General features: G+C 37.7%; 1 protein-coding gene across 4 annotated transcripts in view; it reads right to left on the bottom strand.

Annotated features, from left to right (window-relative positions):
- The window catches only part of IMMP2L (inner mitochondrial membrane peptidase subunit 2), a 496621-nt gene that overhangs the window by 395110 nt on the left and 78923 nt on the right, over nt 1-22588 (bottom strand). Inside the window, exon 4 of one of the 4 annotated variants that reach the window (XM_075493975.1) lies at nt 18853-21780. The exons of the other annotated variants lie outside the window; for them this stretch is intronic. Within the exon in view, the coding sequence (XP_075350090.1) occupies nt 21564-21780 (217 nt within the window). The 3' untranslated portion in view covers nt 18853-21563. Of the gene's footprint in view, nt 1-18852; nt 21781-22588 lie in introns of those variants that run through there. 4 annotated transcript variants of the gene reach the window in all.

Below are 22588 nucleotides of genomic sequence, written 5' to 3'. Positions count from 1 at the left end.
CTATCATATCCATCATTATAAAACCAGGTGCCTCTTGAAACACCCCAAGAAAGCTATAAAATATAGTAAGCCCTCAGCCCTCAGACACCACTAACATTCACTGTGTATCATACTCTCACGATGAACAGCTTGGCAATCTCAGACCCTTAACTAAATAAACACATCACTCTAGAGAAATCTGTCAAATCTTTCACCGAGTCTTCTAAACGTCTCACTTCCGACTCTGGGGGAGACTCAGAAAACCCAGATGACTCTGAGAGCTAAAACATAAACTCCAAAGGATGCTAAAAAAACACAACAGAGAACATAAGGATTCGGATGCTTTGTAATTCTCACTCATCCCTAACACAATGCTTCGTATTCATCTCTATCTCCCTGCCTGAAAGGACTTAATGACTCTCTCGTCTCTTCTCTGGATAATATCCTTTCTCCTTGCTCCACCCCTGCTCCACAGATACCACTATTTTTTCTTTCAGATGATGCAGCTCAGTAAACAGGTTAAACTTGTAACAACTTACAGTTGCACTTCAAGACCTCTCCTGCTATTTCAGACTTAAAGAGGCCCACATGCTCAAAAGGAGGTCTCTTTTCCAGTTATTGCAATTAGTCTAGGTCACTAGCACCTCCTTACAAAACCTATAAAGCTTTTATTCTTAGAAAATCATAGTTATAATGCTATGAGTGCATTAAAGTATTTGTTGTTAGCATAAAGACTTTTAAGTGCTAATGTCTAGGGAGATAAATAAAACAAAACCATGTAGGGCTTCAAGAAGTCTGATTACAATGTTCTTTCGTCTACAGCAGAAAAAGTATTTCTACACTGCACATAAAATTAAGACAATTATCTAGTAGTTTAAGGACGAGCATACAGGCCTCTTACTGCAGTAACAAGAGCAATTAGTTTTGTGGTAAGTTAAATATTAGATTTGGAATGTTTTCAGACTAAGCATAATAATGTTTCAGCAGCAGTTTATGCTATAAAAAATACAAGCAGTGTCCTTTTATGCATCTGCAAATTGAATTTTTAACGTGCTAAAACTTTACAGGTACTGCAGTATAGAAATGATGTTAACCAGCATTTAACAGGTACAGTAAGTATGCAAAGAGTTATATTACCATCTATGGAATTATTAGGTATAATTTACATATGCATGTAAATTACATGATATAGAGGTATAAAAGCAATCTATATAGTGATTCAGTTAGAGGGAGAACTGCTGTTTTGAAATGTGATGTTACTGGTTTCTATACTTGCTTTCATTAAGCCAAAGATACTGCAAGTATGGTAGCAAACTATTGATATTAGCTTGCTAATAATTTTTGTAGTTTTGCATAAGACTAGTAAACTCAGATTATATTTATTTTATTATGCAAGCAAACAATGTTTCTTATACTTCAATAATTTTCATTTGATTGTTTACAAGGACAGAACCAATTAAAAAACAAGCTTACTAAACTGTCTGGTTTTTGTGTAAGAGATCTCAACCACATGAGAAATTCCAAAGTATATAGGCAATACTAGTTGAGTTGAATACTACCATGAGACATCTGACCTATACACCCACCACATCCTTTGAAATACTGCTTTTTCCCAAAAAAAATAAAACAAGCAACATTCAGTCACGACAACTCTGTCTGTATGAAGTGTTTGTTACACACAAAATGTAGCACTATGAAGTCCTACAAAGATTTCATTTAAATATACAAAACCTACACAATGTTAAAAAAATGTAGCTTTATCCATATAATATTAAAAATAAAAATTATTTAAAGTGGAGAAATTGAGACATCTTCTAATATTAGACAACATCCTCAGATAAACTGTTTATTGCTTAATCCAGAATATTAAAAAAAAAAAGAAGCTTCAGTTATTTCAAATATCAAATATCTTAGTCATCAGTTACTAGTCAGTATAATTTCCCCATTTTTCTTTCCATGTTTTGGACATAACAATTATCTTCAGGCTGATGTTTGGCATATTGTTCAAAACCTTAGTCTTGGAAAGCTGTAGCAAATTAAAGTTTGAAGGGGAGGAATCAGATTGCTGTTTATGCTCATTTAATTTAAAAACAAAAAAATCCTGAAGTTACTGTTTTCAAAGTCCTTGTTATGCCTTCCAGAATTCTTCACAGGCCATTAAGTCCATAATGTGGATTATTGCCTTTGGGTATTAAAAACAAACTATTAAAAAATGCTATTTTATTTACCAAGGTAGAATCTACACTAATTTTCTTCAATGAAGATTTCACAAGATTTTGGTATGTCATTTTAATATTTCTTAAGTAGCTAGATTATCCTGATAAACCTAACAGCCCAGAGACAGCCATCACACTCCAGTACTTCAATAATAGTCCATGAAATGAAACATACTGATTCAATGGAATACATCTCATTATGATCTGTTAAATCCAACAGGGGGAAAATCCACACACACAGAGAAATATAGTATAAATGCCCTAAAAAGAAAGATAATGTTGATACACAGAATTTCAAAGGAAAGGTACAAAGAGATTATCTAGAAATGGAGATACTCTATTAAATGAGGCTTTCCAAAGCAAAAGTAAACATGTTCATTTGTTAAAATACTTGGAAAAACTATTGGGGGGAGGGGGTTGAAATGGTTTTGTATAACTTTGGAAAATCTAATTGTTCCCACACATGCTTACGTTCTGCTCAATCTCACAGTATATGATGCATCCCAGAGTCCTGAGGGAATTGGCTGATGTAGTCGCCAAGCCACTCTCCATGATATTTGAAAAGTCACGGCAGTCAGGTGAAGGCCCTGGTGACTGCAAAAAGGGAAACATTTCTACCCATTTTTAAAAAGGGTAGAAAGGAGGACCCTGGGAACTACCGACCTGTCAGCCTCACCTCTGTGCCTAGGAAGATCATGGAACAGATTCTCCTAGAAGCTATGCTAAGGCACATGGAGGACAGGGAGGTGATTCGAGACAGCCAACATGGCTTTACCAAGGGCAAGTCCTGCCTGACCAACCTAGTGGCCTTCTGTGATGGAGTTACCACATCAGTGGACAAGGGAAGACCTACAGATGTCATCTATCTGGACTTCTGTAAGGCCTTTGACATGGTCCCCCACAACATCCTTCTCTCTAAATTGGAGAGATATGGATTTGATGGGTGGACTGTTCAGTGCATAAGGAATTGGTTGGATAGTCACATTCAGAGGGTAGCGGTCAATGGCTCAATGTCCAGATGGAGATCAGTGACGAGTGGTGTCCCTCAGGGGTCCATACTGGGACCAGTGCTGTTCAATATTTTCATCAATTACATTGACAGCGAGATCGAGTGCACCCTCAGCAAGTTTGCAGATGACACCAAGCTGAGTGGTGCAGTTGACACACCTGAGGGATGGGATGCCATCCAGAGGGACCTGGACAAGCTGGAGAATTGGGCCTGCGTGAACCTCATGAGATTCAACAAGGCCAAGTGCAGGGTCCTGCACCTGGGTCAGGGCAACCCCTGGTATCAATACAGGCTGGGGGATGAAGGGATTGAGAGCAGCCCTGCAGAGAAGGACTTGGGGGTACTGGTGGATGAAAAGCTGGACATGAGCCAGCAATGTGTGCTCGCAGCCCAGAAAGCCAATTGTATCCTGGGCTGCATCAAAAGAAGCATGGCCAGCAGGTTGAGGGAGGTGATTCAGCCCCTCTGCTCTGCTGAGACCCCACCTGGAGTACTGCATCCAGCTCCGGAGTCCTCAGCACAGGAAAGACATGGACTTGTTGGAGTGGGTCCAGAGGAGGGCTACAAAAATGCTCAGAGGGATGGAACACCTCTCCTATGAGGAAAGGCTGAGAGAGTTGGGGTTGTTCAGCCTGGAGAAGAAAAGGCTCTGGGGAGACCTTATAGCAGCCTTTCAGTACTTAAAGGGGGCTTATAAGAAAGATGAGGACAAACTTTTTAGTAGGGCCTGTTGTGATAGGACATGGGGTAATGGTTTTAAACTAAAACAGGGTAGATTCAGAGTAGATATAAGGAAGAAATTTTTAAAATGAGGGTAGTGAAACACTGGAGCAGGTTGCCCAGAGAGGTGGTAGATGCCCCATCCCTGGAAACATTCAAGGTCAGATTGGACAGGGCTCTGAGCAACCTGATCTAGTTGAAGATGTCCCTGCTCATTGCAGGGGGATTGGACTAGATGACCTTTAAAGGTCCTTTCCAACCTAAACTATTCTATGATTACTTGATTCTATATTCTACCCAAACCAGGAGCCCATCCAGCAGATAGGCTGGCCAGTCTCAAACATTACCAGCTATGTAACTGCAAATATCTTACACAGTGTGCACCTACATCAAAGAGGCCAGGGTTGGTAACTTGTACTACAAATTATTAAACCACAACTTATCTTATTCTCGGAAAATTAAAGGCATTTCACTGAAACAACTTAGTATATGGATTTTTTGGAAGACACATGAGTTTAAAGTTGTTTGATTTTACTATTATAAATTTACAGGATAGATGCAAGGTAATTTCTAATGATAACAGCTAGATAAAGACTGGACCGAAACCCATCAAAGTTGTCACAGCAGAGGTATGTATTGTAAATTGTAGCTTCTGGAAGCATCACATCATCCTGTACTGCAACAGAGACTCACAGCTGCAGAGAGCAGTTAAGGCTCCATCATTCTCCAACAATTCTCTACTTGCACTCTTCAAATTACACACACCATCTACCCAGCACCATACGTCACACAGCCTTTGCACGGCCCTTTTCTTCTCTGTAAATAAGTAGCAGCTGCTTTGCATATGTCAAGATAGTTTCTTGGCAGAGATTACAATACCAGGATATATATCCAAGGCTGTGGTAACAAGGATCCTGACATTCCAAATGATTTCACATAATATAAAAATGTTTATCTGAAATTCAGCTTTTAACCATTACATGTATGCCGAATAATTAAATCCAGCAACATTGAGTTCTTAGTCACAATATCTTTACTGCGTAAAAAATCAATTTGCTCTTCCAAGAGAAATACTCTCACAGAAGTATTATTTTAAAATTGCCAGGAAAAAAGATTATTTCTCTAAGAATTTCTAACCATATTTTATACATTACTCAAGACTATTTAACCCCATGAAACCATACACGTTTTAGTTTGATTACAGATTAAAAAAAACTTCTGTCAGAGACCATACAATTCTAATGCGGCTTTTCTTTTAGGTGGCCTACAAATTAAAGAACAATTTCAATGAATTTTATTAATTACGTATGGCATTACCATATTACAAGATATTACGCATTTTCAAACAAAGGTCTACAATGCTTTTCTAAGTATGTGGATAAAAAGGCAATTTTTCTCAGTAAATAGAATATTTAAATACAAAACTTATGCAGTTTTCAACAGCAATAAAAGTAAGATAATATCATTCTTAAGTGTATTTTCTCCATCATCTGAAAATATACCAAGTGAACAGAGTAAACATTTTCAAGTACTGATCAATACCCCAAAGACAAAACCTGTTGGAATTTTTCATTTCTAAGTCAGTTCCTTTAGCTACTTCAATACAAATGTATCTAAAACAAGCTACACCTAAAATAAACCCCCTTACGTTATTTTTAAATATTATGTTTATATTTAAAATATTAGAAAATATTTATAAATTTCTTTTTTTTCCCCAATGTGTTACATTCATTATGAAAAGATTCTTATTTCTAATAGAGAAAGATAAAGTAAAAAAAAAAGTTTAGAAGAAAATACAGGACAACTTCTTTAAAGATTAGGAATATTCAGATAATTTTCTTTGCATAATATTTAATATGATCACCTCTTTCAGGTAACTCCTGGTTAAAGCAAGAGAAAGAAAATGAAGGAACTATTATTTGAAAGGCTTTTCAGAGAGAACTTAGTTTTCTTGAATAAAGAGGACAAAAGGATCTCTTTTGCTCTAATCAGAGGCAGTACTAACCCTTTCTAGCTAGTGGGGATCTCAACAGTGTGTATAACTTATAATATTGTACCTATGACTTTCTGACTCTAAATGTAATTTAAAGAGAACATTCAGCAAATTAAAAAGGAAATTCATATTCAGGAATATAGTTCAAAGAGCACTACCTACTGCATCAGCAATTTGGACAAGAGAAAGTGAGCATTTTTGGACACAGTTAACATCATCTTCAATATATCTGGAAGCAATAAACCAAATCTACCGCTTGTATGAATGAGTACAGCTCCATTAACTTCAGTGATAACAGGCCAATTTGCATGACCTGAGAATCTGGCACAAATCTGTTAAGAGTTTTTCAAGCATTAGTGTTTGACATATAACTAGGTCTCAGAAGAGATGGCATGTGAGTTGACTCAAACATAGCATTTGTAATGGTAGACATCCATTAAAAGTATACAAATCTGAAAAACTAGTTCGAGTGCTAGGGTTCTAAAATCTACGGCTTAAAGATATTACACTAACTACTTATAAAATATAAGAACACCAAAATGGAACAGTGCAAAAAAAAATTTGCATTTTTTAAACTAACAGCAATTTGTACATACGTAACTTCATATTTTCTTGTGTACTCACATGGAGAGAAATTTAAAGTAAGAACATGGGAAACAAGGCACCCCATTGATTTTAAGTCCAACATTTAAACATATCTGTTGTTCACAAAGCCCTGCAGGCACCTCAGTTCACTCAGTGCCTAAGATTATGTTGCTAAAGCTTGCAGAAGAAAAGAAACCTTTATCCCAGAATACCCTGTGGCACCACAGTCATGGCATACTCTTGGGTATCAAATCTCCTCTGTCAGAGACAGCGTGAGCCCCAGCCCCCCACAAGGCAGGGGGCCATTAGTGAAAGAGAAAAGCAGTACTACTACACTCCTTTACCCATCCCTTTTCCATTTTTGAAAGGTGGACTTTTCTTTAAAAAAATGAAAAATTTAAGGCCAAATTTTAGGATGTTGAGAAGACACAGATGCTACCTTGCTGTTTAGACTTAGATGCCCAAATTCCCAGGAGTTAAAGGCTTATGCCTTTACTGACCAGTTTAAATCCTTGCCTACCTACTGTGCCAGAATTTCATACCTCAATCCTGGCCCTTCTTCACATACCCTGTATATAAAAATTGGATATTTAATTTCACTTGGCAAAGGGTATCTAAAGATTGTAATTTAAATGCACATTATAATGCTTCAATCATTGTCTGAATCTAAGTTAAGTCTTGCAAAGATCTGAATATAGACTTGAACATTCTGGAATATATTCTTTCTTTTCATTGACATGCTCCCCTGGCCTTTTTAAAAAACTGTATCTGAAATTTTCTATTGGAATGGAATTTAATCACAATGCACATTTATATGCCTTATACTGCTAACCAGATTATTAACCTAAAATATTAATCAGAAAGCAATACCTCATAGTTCTTCTGACATGTCAGAGTCCCAGATAGAGCCTCCTATCTCAAGCAGGAATTGGAAAATTGCTGAAGCATTTACATGTCTCAAAAGTAATTCAAAACTCAAGGACTCAAGGACAAGGCAAAGCCTTCCCAACACCCCAGCCCACCCCTGAAAACCCCATGCAAACAAAAAGCCCAAAGAAAACTACAAGCAGCACTGCATTTATCTATGACCTGTGCCTTGAACTGATACAGATAAATTAGAAGTATATTGCTTCTTAGATTAGATAACAGTTGGATTTTGGACACAACTCACGTGTGTGTCTGTGGGTGGGTTCTACATAACAGCGAAAGGCCAGAACAAGATGTATAGCTTGGGAAGTGATGTGCATAACTGTTTATCATTAAACAGTGGAGAAATTACTGAAACAAATTCCTACATAACTGTTTCATATGCAACTTTAACAAGCCCTTCAACTTGCTTTACTTATATATTTATCCATGCATAAACATAACCACTGATTCTGCCTGACAGATTCAGAGGTGTCCCAAGTGGTAGTGTACGCTATACCTCAACTGGAGAGCAGAATGAAGTTTAGAAATTTCCCAGATTTATATATTTTACAAACAGATAGAAATCAGAGATCATTATCAAAGGGAGCCAGCAGTTACAAATTTTCTTAACTTCCTGTGGCAATAAGGCACATTACATTTTTAGTGCCTGTTTGAATTAACAGAAACCTAAATTTTTTCTAAGAATTTGAAGTGCATAATTTGTTTTCTGTCCTGCTTATGAGGCAGCACAAATCCAGTCAAAACTATAACCCAGGTGTCACTTTAAATAGAATCACAGGAAGGATTCGGTGTGTTGGTCAGAAATACATCCCCAAAACATACTCATTCACATCCAGTCTCTAGTAAACGTTTAGCTATGACTTATTCCATTTTCTGTGATTTCCATTTCATTATACTCATGAGAGAATGAAGACAGTGCATTTATAAAAGGACTAATGTACTGGTCCTATCTGAAATCCTCACACTTTTCAGAGTATGCGGTAAGCCCTTAAAAAAATCAGTCTTCACTATCACTCCTTACTGGCAAGCAAAGCAGCAGAAGATAAAAGATACCATCGTGCCAGGAGCCATAGAAAACAAGTATCACCTCCTCAGTTCTACTGAGTCCAAGTTCCTCTTTCTTTCCTTCTTCATTATGTGTAAGAAGTTCTCAGTAATGAGCAAGCACTGGCTGCAAAATTAGCCTGACTGAATACCTGAAATTTCTTTTTATGAACCTAGTTGCTGTTTTAATTGTTAGAAGCATACTTGAAGAACAGTTTATTCAGGATCCATCATCACTTCTTGTTCACCACAATGAATTTCTACAAAATAGCACCAGCTAATGTGTATTTAAAACTGGCAATAATAATGTTCTTTAATTGTGTGAACTTTCTGAACAAAGAAAGCTTTCATGATCAGAATATTCCCCAAATATATAGAAGATACTGAAAATGTCCTTAAGCTGGCACACACAACATGACATATTCTTTAAAAGTTCACATTTTAATGTTATCAGTAAACAAAAATATTTAGAGAATCTGTTTGCATGTGACATTACTATATACATATAAATCCATAATCCCTCTTTAACAAAAGTAAATGAATATAAACTTCATCACGATAGAGATGTTTATACTAAAGCTATTCTGGCTTCATGGATGTTTTGTAAACAACAATTTCTAAACCACACAGGGATTTACCTCAACTGACCTTAAGCATCTGAAGTCAACACGTGGTTTATGCTAAAGATCTAAATCCCTCTTCAGTCAGTGAAGAAAAAGAGAAATACCTTACAAATGATTCATGCAGCTTTATTTAGCAATCTTACAGGGTGATGAATTAACCCCTGAAGGTGGTATTTCCTCTGTTGAGTATTACAGGAGCCTAAATGACTACTTCTAGATGTCTAGAGCTACTTAAGATCTATCCATCTTTAATGATCTGAATGTCATTGCCTCTAATATATCAGCTAAGAAAAACTTCTAATTATTTGAATACTGATTGCCACTGGCAAAACTTGCTCTGAAAAGGCTCAGCAAATAAGATAACATAGAATGATTTATCTTGTGCTCCAATAATGCCTGGAAACACACAATTTATATCATAAGAAATATGTTTATGTCTTTGTTTCTTTCAGACCATACTTTCAAGATCTTTGATACCTACAGTCTCTTCTTCAGTATGGTATTGCGCAAATGTTAAAGTATAAGTTCTCTTTTACAAAGGAGCGGGTGCCTAGCATCAGAGATTAGAATTGCTGCCTTCCATTTGAGTAGAGATACTACTCTTCTCTGCAATGGAAAAAACAAAGTATTTGGGGCAAAGAGTTTTACAAACTGAACATGAGCCAGCACTGTAATGTTTTAAAAAAGAAATATGTTTGATCCCTTAACAGGGATATTTTGGGCCATACTGGGGAAAAACAAGAAGATCCTGGGATCTAACTGCTCACAGAGTTGACAGACATGATAAATGAAAGGGTAAACCATGTGAAATGTCAAGAAAGACCGTGATAATCAAAGAAAGGAGTGAAGAAAACTCTCCAGAATGTACTAAATTGTAACATACTCATTAGACATCCTGTCATGCCTGTTAGCATGAAGGTGCCATCTTTGTTTAAACTCAGGGAAGTAGTGTATTAGTAGCAAAAATTATTCCTATCTGTATTGGGTTTGCATGGCAAGGTTTTGGTAGGGGGGGGGCTACAGGGGGGGCTTCTGTGAGAAGCTGCTAGAAGCTTCCCCTGTGTCTGAAAAAGCCAATGTGTACTCACATACACTCAGTGTACTCAATGTGTACTCACATTATAAGTGACGGTGGTAGTGCTTCTGTGATAACATATTTAAGAAGGGGGAAAAAAACCTGCACAACAGAAACTGCAGGCGGAGAGAGGAGTGAGAATATGTGAGAGGAACAGCTCTGCAGACACCAAGGCCAGTGAAGAAGGAGGGGGAGGAGGTGCTCCAGGTGCTGGAGCAGAGATTCCCCTGCAGCCCATGGTGAAGACCATGGTGAGGCAGGCTGTCCACCTGCAGCCCATGGAGGTTAATGGTGGAGCAGATATCCACCTGCAGCCCATGGAGGACCCCATGCCAGAGCAGGTGGATGCACCCAAAGGAGGCTGTGACCCTGTGGGAAGCCTGAGCTGGAGCAGGCTCCTGGCAGGACCTGTGGACCCATGGAGAGAGGAGCCCATGCTGGAGCAGGTTTGCTGGCAGGACTTGTGACCCCGTGGGGGACCCACGCTGGAGCAGTCTGTTCCTGCAGGACTGCACCCTGCAGAAGGGACCCACACTAGAGCAGTTTGTGAAGAACTGCAGCCCACGGGAAGGACTCACATTGGAGAAGTTCATGGAGGACTGTCTCCTGTGGGAGGGACCCCATGCTGGATCAGGGGAGGAGTGTGAGGAGTCCTCCCCCTGAGGAGGAAGGAGCGGCAGAGACAACGTGTGATGAACTGACCACAACCCCCATTCCCCGTCCCCCTGCACTGCTGGGGGGGAGGAGGTAGAGAAAACAGGGAGTAAAGTTAAGCCTGGGAAGAAGGGAGGGGTGGGGGGAAGGTCTTTTCAGATTTGGTTTTTATTTTCTCATTACCTTACTCTGATTTGATTGGTAATAAATTAAACTAATTTCCCCAAGTCAAGTCTGTTTTGCCCGTGATGGTAATTGGTGAGTGATCTCTCCCTGTCCTTATCATGACCCACGAGCCTTTCATTATATTTTCTCTCCCCTGTCCAGCTGAGGAGGGGAGTGATAGAGCAGCTTGGTAGGTACCTGGTGTCCAGCCAGGGTCAACTCACCACACTATCAATAGTAAACCTGGGTATGACCATCAATTATTTCTTGTAGCAATGCCACTGGACCATCTCTTTTTAGATTTCATATAATGTATGGAGCAATTTCTCCATTGTATTCAGCACTAGTAAGTTCTTGGGTGAAATATTGTGTCCTATTTTGGACAGTACAATTCCAGAAAATTTTGGACAAACTGCAGAGAATTCAGAAGTCCAGAGAAGAGCAGTAAGAACAATCAGAGGTCTATAAATATGATCTACAGGAAAAATATAGAATTAGTTGAGTTTGTCTAATAGAACAAGATGATTGAAGTGAAGACTTAAAGTCTTGAAGTCTTCAAATAAACACAAAGGTACTGTAAATAGGAGAGTACTAAACAGGTCTTCATTTCCATTGTGGAGGGGATGAAAATCAATGGGCTGAAATGGCACCAGTGAACATTAAGACAAGAAACTGAGAAAAAATATTTGTGTTTCTAATGATAAGTAAGGTTTGAAACAGTGTGCCTAGGAAGCCAAGGAATCATCAAAACAGCATGTTTTTCAAAGTAATTTAAAACAGTCATTTACAAATCAGCATACACACTGGCCAGTCCCAGAAAAGGACTGTTGTGGTTTAGACCCGGTCACCCCCCCACCCAACTCCCCCCCGGTGGGATGGGGGAGAGAATTGGAAGAGCAAAAGTAAGAAGACTTGTGGGTTGAGATAAGAACAGTTTAATAATTGAAACAAAATAATAACAACAAATTGTAATGAGAAGGAAAACAACAAGGGAACGAGAGAGGAACAAAAACCCAGGGAAAGAAGGAAAAAAAAAAAGTGACACAGCCACTCACCACCCGCCAACTGCTGCCCAGCCAGTCCCCAAGCAGCAATTGCTACCCCCTGGCCAACTCCCCCCAGTTCATGTACCGAGCATGACATCATATGGTATGGAATAGCCCTTTGGTCAGTTTGGATCAACGATCCTGGCTGTGTCCCCTTCCAGTTTCTTGTGCGCCTGGCAGAGCATGGGAAGCTGAAAAGTTCTTGACCAGAGTAAGCGCTACTTAGCAACAACCAAAACATCAGCATGTTATCACTATTATTCTTATTTTCTGGTAGTTTATTGTACAGTGGGGACTCCTCAGCACGTGTCACCTCCTCCTCTGGTGATATTCCGAAACCTTTGCCTTCTGGCCAGTCCAGATTCACCTGAGCCAGTTCAATCTTAGCAGCCTGATCCACCTGTTGGTTGTTTTGATGGTCCTCAGTGGCCCGACCCTTGGGTATGTGAGCATCAGATCCCCTTATATCATTCCATCACTTCACATCATCACTTTATATCACTTGCTGCTTCCTCCACCACCCAGTGAGAAATTCCTGCTTCTATTTCACCAATTTCATTCCAGATCCTTTCTCCAGATATTGTCAGGCACTATAGTTTGTAGAGCCCCCTCTGTCCCTAGGTTCTTGGCTTTTTTCCTCTCCCATCTCTCATACAAAAAGAATTGGTGTCCGTTATGCCTCAGCAGTGTACACAGCTCAATATATAAGGAGTCCTTTGGACCTGGTGAGGCACACCTCACTGTTTCAGTAACCCTTAATTATATGTTCTCTCACAGTCTCTCCAGACATATTTTGCTACAAATCTATGAATGCAATTCCACTGATGGGGTGACCTTTCTTTCCAAAGCTTCCTTGTGGCTGGAAGTTGAAAGAAACAGATTTTCCTCAAACATGCATCAATATATTTGATTGATGGCAGCTGATCTACTGAATTTTATATCCAAACCTTCCGTACAAAATCTGAAAGCATCTGTAATATGTCATACAAAATTGCAGGACTCTTCAGGCCATCAGTATGCAAAAGTCTGTTTAGATTTCCAAGCCTTTTAATAACTGCCAGAGCTTCCTATATCTGAGTTAATTAAATTAATTCTTTCATATTAAGATCAGGAAGCCTTCACAGACATTCTTTATCTTCATTATGTGCTTGTCTTCACTGATGCATATCCTTAATTGTGAACCAACTGATTATATGAAGCAAATACCTAATTCCAGAAACATCTAGGTAGTCATATTTATAGTTGACTTTATCTTGAGACTGTTTATTTGGGGAATTTCATTACTCAAGCACTTGCAGATGTAATTCATTCCAAATAACACATAAAGCTAGTAACAGTTGTTCAGATAAGAATCGGACTTGGAGTTTTAGTAAGTCATTCTTCTAGGTATTACAAGAAACACATAAAATGTTTGTGAAAAAAGTAATCCTTCTTTGTAGAATATAGACCTAGGGAAGTGATCAATTATTAGAATTAAGCTTTTCCTTTTTCCAGCAGGGAACAGAAGCTCTACCCACGAAATAAACTGGAGTCAGAAGTATCCTCCTATTCTTGGCTATGGTCTCAAGTAAAGGGACATGGACAATTTCTGAGAGAAATACTCCTAGGATATTGCCTCAAACACCCTCAAGCTGAGGAGTGCCTATGACCCCCCAACTGAGTAGATCATCAACTTCCATGCTACTATACAAAAGACCACCTCTGCTTATGTTTTGGATCCAACAAAAACTTTTCACTGGACTTCAGAACAAAGATGCATGCTTTCTGAATCCTAAATACCATTAGATGGAAGACAAGACACTGCAAGTGAAGAATTACGACATTACTAGACAAGTCTGATATTACACATTATGTGTAAAGTCCTGTTTGTTAAATATGTTTTGCCCTTAACTTCTTAAGCACCTAAGATCATTGCAAGTGATTTCCTGAATTTAGTGCTTAATCCTGCTTCAAGATTTTTGGCCACCAAACCCTTTCTTGAATTTGGCTCTTATTGCTTAGCCCCAGTAGAATACCAGTGCCAAAGGCCAAAGTGCCAAAGGTACTTTATTTTTTAACACGATGAAGGTATCAAGTATGAGCATATTATTAAAACCTCATATAATTACTCTCTCTTTCATTTCTGTGTTTATTGTTCACATATGGAAGCATAAATTTTAAATCCATGAAATTCTGAGACTTAATTGGATTAAATCTGAAAGGGTATATCGATAATTTATGCAAAAATATATTATAGAAATGCTGCTATTTTCCCAAAACCATACCCAAAACCCAAAGCATACTGAAAGGAGAATCTTGCAATTAGACAAATAATTCCCTTCATTTTATAATGGATCAATAACATTTGTTATTATTCTGAAGTAATGCCCAAAGTTATTTAGTGTTATTTTTATGGAAAATTTCAATTGCACGAAATATATACAACCACTGTACATTAATCAATTCAACATTTGCTAAAATCTAACAGTGCATTTTTGAGTTGGATTAGCACTAAAATATAAAAACACTATGGTATAAATTTGTGAAATTAATATAAGGTATCATATAGTTTCCAAGCTGACGGGCATCTTGTGGGACTGGTCAAGTAGAATCTTACCAGATAGCTAGGAAAATTTGCCACCCTTATCCATTCTTAGCAGGTGATGATGATGATGACAAAACAGATAATCTTACTAATCTGTCATAAATATAAAAATGCTTCTTTCCTGAAAACTGAATTACTATGTGCTATATATTCACAACATTGCCTACTACTTCTTATTGCAGATTGGGCTTTACATAATGCTACTCATGTGCTACACATGGCTCAAATATGAAAGAAAATAAGAGTCCTGCTTCAAAGAACTCATACAGAGGTTCTATCACGGCATCTCATTTCTGTAGGGTACTGGGATGATATCAAGTAACTAATCCATTTTCTTGGAGGTTCTTTGAAGTCAAAAAATGGTAACAGTTCATGCAGTAATCAGTCCTCAAATTCAAAACTTCCTGCACCCAGAAACACAAATTCAAGAGTTTCCTGTATCTTTAAGCAGTCCCACTTTGTTCCAGTTTAATAATGATAAAATTGCTGATATCCCCTGTACCTGTGCAACTGTCTTCAATGAGATCAGTTTACAGTGTGTTAAGCGCTTACAGGTAGGTTAGCAAACAGAATCCAAGACTTAATGATGGGCAACCGCAGATTAGCAGCTAAACTACAAACTGAGATTTAAAACACAAACAAAAAAGTTGCTCTTTGTGGACACAGCTAGTGGATTGAAAAGGGGGGGAAACTGTCACCCCCCTGCTGAAGTCAAGTCACAGAAGCCTGCACTTTTTCGTATAGACATTTCATCAGGCAGTGTGTTCAATCTAGTTGAAAAAAACAAATGTAATTTTTTCAACTTCCTGTCTCTGTTTAAAATTAAGAAACACAGACACATATGTGATACAGTTAATATTAAAATAGATACACTAAAGCACAGAAGTTTGATACTTTCCACAATTAATAGTTTATGGTATCTTTTATAAAAGAGAATAGATAGATTGATTCACTTATTTAAAAAAAATTAGCAGCAATTGCTGTTCTGCCTTGAAACCACTTTAGTTTTGTCTAAAAGATGAAAGTGTAACTGAAAAGGCATCCCCCTGCCTTCCACATCCATAATATCTGTGAGGCTAAAAAATTTCTGCACAGATTAAGCATATACCTATGCTAGCACACTCAAATAGAAAAACCCAGAACCGTACCTTCAGGTACAGAACTGCTGCCTTGCCCTCTATCCTAGCCTGTTGTTTCTGTATGCAGGCAACACAGCCAGCTGCATAAGATTACCATGAAACAATGCTTCAAAGCACAGCTATTCCTGCGAGGTCCCATTCAATGCCCACCAAGAGAGAGGGAGATGGTTTTGAGATTTATCCATGCTTCAGGAATCCCTGGATGTGCCTGCTGCCTCCTGGGGCCTTTAACAACCAAACTAATTTTGTCTTTCCAACAGCCTAACTGATCCTGGAGGATTAGTCCCATACACTGCCAGAAGCAGGGGAAAAAAAAAAGAAAAAAGATTCAGAGATTCAGTGTATCTTTTCATCCCAAAGGAGACCCAAAGTCTCGTTAACAGATTAAAAAGAAGTTCATTACAGTTAAAAAACAGGACAGTTTTAGTAACATTCTTAAATTGATGTGCCATTATATTACACACCTTTTTGGGGGGATGGGGGACTATTTTTCTGTTATCTTTTGTTCCTCATCATTCCATTGATTTTACAGGTACCAATGATCCAAAATATTGGCCTTGAATAAAATATCACATTGATTGAGCCGGTATGGCAGTATTTCACTTTTATTAACAGCTGAGACATCTACCACTAGCTGCAACGGCATTCTCTAAGTTTTAGTATCCTGGCTGTTTTGCAGGCACAGAGGTATAAAAAAGTTAAAGTAAACACACGCTAAGAGAAACATACAGCCGTAGAGATTTGTAATAGAAAAGTTAATACTGATATGAATGGAGAATTAATGGGAATGCAGGAGAGTAGAAGGAACTAACAAAAAGGAATGATAAAAGAAAGCCTATATGAATGCATGTATTGGTGAAAATTACATTAATAGGCCTTAAAGAACCTCCACGCGCAACTTCATAGCACACACCAACTAGAAAAAAGAAGAACAGGCTAAAATGAGGATTAAACCAAAGATCTACAGATTCAAACCATTAAAAGATGATGGTGGAAGGTAAAGAATAGGGTTGGAGTCACCCAGGTAAGGAGACAAGAGATAGTGAGTACATCCTAAGGACTCAGAGAGGTGGGATAGGGTGGAGAGACAAAAGATCACAATCACTGTCAGCTCCTGAAGAATACAAAAGGCAAATCCCAAACCAGTACACAGTCACTAACCTAAGAAGAAGCAGCAGGCATGATGAGAACTCAATAGTTACGTTCAGTGTTAGTACAAATATGACTACAGTACAGGTGTACCAAAACTAAATTGAAAAGCATTAAAGAAAAATCAAAGATTATTTATAGTTTAAAATATTTTTTCACTTCTTCTATCAGTCAGAGTAACTGATGGCTCATGAATCCACATTCATGACATTCATCTTTATTTTCTTCCTGTCTTTTTATATCTGACCTTTTAAAACAGCATGTAGAGTACACTCCTTTCAAAGAGGTATACAGATATAGTATGCTGGTGTACAGACTGCATGTAAATCATTTAACTTGGAAAAAAAAAGCCTTCTGGTTGAATTTCAAAGTCCTGAACTCCTTCTATGTTATTGCATTGTACTAATAAGAATTACTTTTTAAATACATATTAGCACATCTCCGGCCAACTCTCTTATTAATTTTTAAACCTATAATGTTAAGGTATGCTTACAGCAAGAGATGCAGTTTTTGTATTATAATTCATTTAAAATTGGAGTCTGAAACTTGGCTGATGGGTGGGTGGAAGAACAGAAAGGAACACAGTGCCCAGTCAGTCCTGGGGTTTGCTTCCGAGTTGGTAGTTGTTACAGTTCCAAAGCAACCCACACCCCCAATTCTCCATTCAGTCTCTCCATAGGAACCATTTTACTCCATCCCTCCTTGCAGAAAGACTGAATTCCCAGGTGGTAACACCCCTGTTCACTAAATGAACTCTTAGTAGATCCAACTGCATTTCACATCCTGTTAGAAGTTTCCATTCCAGGGCACATCGATGCTTTCAAATGGCTACGACAGAGAACAGGTTGCAGGTTAAAAAAAGCACTTCTGGATTTTCTAACACAGCAAAGAGAAAAAGGATTAAGATACAGGATGATATTTAACCTTAACTTTTGCACTTCTTTGCAAGTTTTGTAGATCACACTTCTCCTGGCTTACCATGCCATGCAGTTCTAGAGAAGATGGACTGCACTTGGCTGTTACTCCCAAACAGCATTTCCAGTTTACAAATCAGTCTCTCAAAAGATACTTTTTGCTCTTATGCCTGCACTTCATAAAGCTGTTTGATTCCTGTCTCCAGGAGTGTCAGTGGTAGATTTTCTACATTTACATTTCAAATCAGGAAGTGAACACAAGCCGTTTTCTGACCCTTTTCATTTGCATTTACTCGAACAGGAATTACGCACCAGAACAAGGGCACCCCATTGAACCAGTTGTCTTGCTATGCTCCAGCCAACGAGAGAGAAACAAAATACGGAATAGCAGCAACACCACAGATTTTTTTTCAATACCCGATTAGAAGTAGAAACTCAATTCCACAGACAAGTTGTGCAAGGATACACTGCCTAATCACAAAATCAGATAAGAAATTTTCATATCTAGAATATAACTGTTTCCGTGCATCAGTTGTCCAGCACGTTTGAAATACACAAAAGGAAAGTGAAACCTTTTTTGCAACTGAGCAAAATGAGCAAGGTATGACTCTTCAAGCAACCATTTTACACCATTTTTTTCTTAAATACTTTAAAATATACAAATGGCTATACTGAACCTGATCAAAGATCTCATCTATTTTGGTATCCCATCTCTGACAGCAGTTAGAAAAAGAGCTGCCTTCAAAAGTGTTTAAGACAGGGTAAGCCTATCTCATGTTTCCCTCCCCCTTGGCCCCATATTCTCCCAGCCTCCAACTATTTTTATCTCAATGAATTTCGGAGCCAGGTGTTGTTTTCCTAAAACTCCATTCAATCTGTAAAACATAAACCAAGTGTAGTGTTTCATCACACTGATGTTTGTCATACTGATTTCATCCTCGATCTCAGAAGATGGAATACTTTTACTGTCTTAAGCCAGACAACCAGCCAAAGCAAAAGAGAAGCCATTTACTGGTGGGGATTTTGTATATTCACAACAGCAATCTTCATGTAATGAGAGAGGATTTTAGTTGTCAGAATTAACAGCTTTATTTAGCATTAACTTGACAGAAAATTAGCAGTTTCCATCTGAAAATAAAACCTGAAGCAGTTATATTTTTCAATAGGTGATCAAAATAAATACAAAAATTAACATCACTTAGGATTTAATCATCTCCTTTGCACAGCTGACAGTAATTGTAACCATAACATAAATAATTTGTGTATACAGGCATATAAAGCAAGCACTGATGAGATCCACTATTAGAGTAAAGTATTTTGGTTGCACTTCATTTAAAGTCAAGTCCAGGCTGAAGCACGTTTCAGCCTATACAGGATCATTTTATATCTGGACATCAGAAGCATATTCTGTGGTCCACTGCTCTGCAATAAACAGATGTTTGAATACACCCTATGCTACAAATAACATTAAATTTGCCTCCTGGGATTTACAGGACATTGGTTCCTAATGAGCAAATTTAAAACTATGGCAAAATACAGAATGTGTGAGATAACACACATAGAAAATAATGCGAAAGACTATGATTATCCATGCATGTTTAACTATACTTAACATTTACTATGGACTAAAACTGTACCAAGGAGCAAGTATTACACAGTAAGTGTGTCTCAGTATTATGCATTGTAGAGCACTCGTTATGTACAAAGGAAAATATAAAATATATTGGCTACTCCGAAATTGTTATTTTCTTCAGAGAAAAAACATTTTAAGTTATACATGAAATTCACTTTATGGTCATAAAGATAAAATTAAATATAGGTAAGAGGATCAGGAATAAGAAAATTAAGCTTTTCAGCAGGAATAGATGAGTACAGGATCCTGTTAGACTGTGCATTGTAAGAAAATAAGTGAATCTCTCAGCTTGGAGTAATGTTCACAGCCCACCTGAGCCACTGGCAAGACACAGCAGAGTGTAATCTGTCCTTCCACAACAACCTGCTCAAGCAGTCCCTCAGCCTTTTTCCAGTGTGCAGAATCAGGGATGTATCCAGAAGTTATCTTTTTGTGGGTTTTTGCATGCTTCTTAAAATAGTATTTGGAGAGTTTTATGGGCTTTCCATAATACTGTGAATGCCAGTTCTAGGTTTTGTTTATCTAAGGCACAATTAGCGTAGGAATTTAATATTATTGTTTAAGATTTATAAACAAATGTTTTCAAAGCTACACCACTAAATACATGGTTTAAGAAGTGTTTCATATTATTCTAGACTGCAACCAACAGGTCAGTATGACTGAGAATAATATACATATACAGACTGCACCACAGCTCCAGAAAAAATAACTAGCATCCAATATCATAAAAAGAACACTTCTTCAACTTTGGGCTTCCAGATAAAAATGTCATTTACAAAACCTATAAATTCTTATTTGCTAAATGGGTTTATGAAATTCAAACATTAAAGCAAGAGACTTCTATGCATATAGAATAAAAGCATATTAAAATCTAATATATAGTTATGTCAACAATATTTTAGCTGTCTTTGATTCGTTCAATATTTTATTACATTTTTTGCTATTAATCTAAGCGAGTGAAGAATGACAACTCTACCTCATATTTGTTAGAACTGTATCATACATCCATTATACACCATTTCATACTTTGCAGGTTTATGTCTTTTGAGGAAGCTGTTACACAGCACCTCAGTATATCCCATTTGATTTATTAATATAAAGCAGAATGTGATTAGACTACCACATCTCAGTGAAATAATGTTCAGGTACATTAGCACAGTTTCATTGCAATAAAATGAAAGTTGACATGACAGCTTTCCTTCCGTCATGTCAAAAAACGTCTTTCATATCTGCACATATTACTGTTTTATGCTCTCGCCTACTACATCTGTAAAGCACTCTCTGTATCACTTTTCTGCATGGATCCAAGCCTTTGCAAGTGTGATTAATGAGAATGCAGCATGCAAGGCTGACTACAGTCATTTGTGTGCCAGTATCACTGCTGGTATATTGCTTTGTATTCTAGATCTCCAAGGATGCTGTGATTAGATTTGAGTTCAGAAAGTCTGAGCTTATTTAGCATTTCTTCACCTTGATAATACTCAGAAATTTCACAAAGTCCTAAACAATGAGGACTACTGTAACATAAATAACCTACAATGGGAGTTTAGGAAACAGCATCATTGCATTGATATAATTAAGTTGTAAACTAGACTGCAGGATTTCAGTGGGGAACTAAAACTGAAAACTGGGACACTTGCTTACTTATTTCTATTTAACTACAATTCAAAATTCACATCAAGGCCCCCTGATGGGGAGAGAATATACTGATATTCAGCCTATTCAGAGAAGTCCCAATAACCATCTATAGGGAAAAAAGTTATTTTGCCTCAGACTTGCCATTGTAGACTGCAGTCAATTAGATTCAGTGTCTAGGTAGGAACACAAGACACTTCATTTAGTTGGGAAATACTTCTAGTGGATTGCCAAACGAATATTCATTGCTACCTGATTTCAAACCTTACTGTTCTGACCTCATAACCACAATTTTAGAATACATGAAAGCAAGAGAAAATATCCAGTACAGATCACTAAAAGGGACTGCGTGGACTGTGGCCAAACAGAATCACTGCAGGACATCACAGAGTATTGTTAACCATATGGGAAAAACAGTTACAAAAGAAAAAGCACGGTTACTTCATTTAAATGTGATGGACTGAAAACATTTAAAAATGTATCAGGATGACTACAGCAAACAGATGAGGGATAACTTGTAACAGTTGGGGCTGGTGAGACACATTCTTTTTGTAGGTGTCTTTACTGTGTCTGTAGATAACAAAGCCTTTTATTTCTACTGTATTTTCTGATTCAGGTAATTTCCTGATGCAGTTCAGTAGCCTATCAATTGCCTCCTGAAATGGAGCTTTTGATGAGAGATTAGTCCTGAAAAAAAGCAAAAGAATATTTATACACTGGCAAAAGTAATTATATAAAATGACAGTTCTGAGAGCTGTATGCTTGTTCCTTGTTACTCCTCTTACCAATGTAGATGTCTTCCCGTATCCAATCTATCTCCTGGCTCTCTGGTAAGTATTCAGGAAAAAATTGTTTTAACTATTTCCATGGAACAAGGCAACTGAAAATCAGATACAGACCGTTTCACCTACACACCCTCTTTGTCACCTCAAGGTTGCACTGTCTGTATTTTAGAGCCATGACGAATCTGCAAACTTACAGACAGAGTACAGAACATGCATTAAATGCTGTTAATGGATTTTCTGATTAAGGGTAAACTATTGCTTTAAACTGATGGTTAAATTTGTCCTTCTGAACTGCTTTTAGCTAACCCTCTAGGGCTTTTATGAGATTTTGGTCCAACCAGAGCCATCTGCCGCAATCGCCTTATTGAATGGGACCTTTAACCCTCATCTGACAAGAAATCCCAATCATGGGCAGTTTCTGACTTGTTACCAACTTTCCAAAGTACTCAAAAGGCTGCTAACAGTTCAAGATGATAATTTAAAGAAAACCACAGAAGAGAAAAAAATATAAAAATAAATTAATCGCGTGTACCATAATGGTATGTAACATTACAACAGACTTCTCTGGATTGGAAGAAAGGAGGGGTTTGTGTTACTGAAATGGTTAAGTAGAAAATTTCTTGGATTAAACACCGTGCTTCTGTTTAGGTAGACTACTCCTTTTTGTCTTTCCATGAGCACATCTTTGATATAGATTGTCCTTTATTTAT

The sequence above is a fragment of the Mycteria americana genome, chromosome 1 (genome assembly GCF_035582795.1).
Source record: "Mycteria americana isolate JAX WOST 10 ecotype Jacksonville Zoo and Gardens chromosome 1, USCA_MyAme_1.0, whole genome shotgun sequence".
In the NCBI taxonomy this organism is placed as follows: Eukaryota; Metazoa; Chordata; class Aves; order Ciconiiformes; family Ciconiidae; genus Mycteria; species Mycteria americana.
Note: the sequence above shows the minus strand (reverse complement) of the source record. Positions and strands in the feature narration are given on the sequence as shown.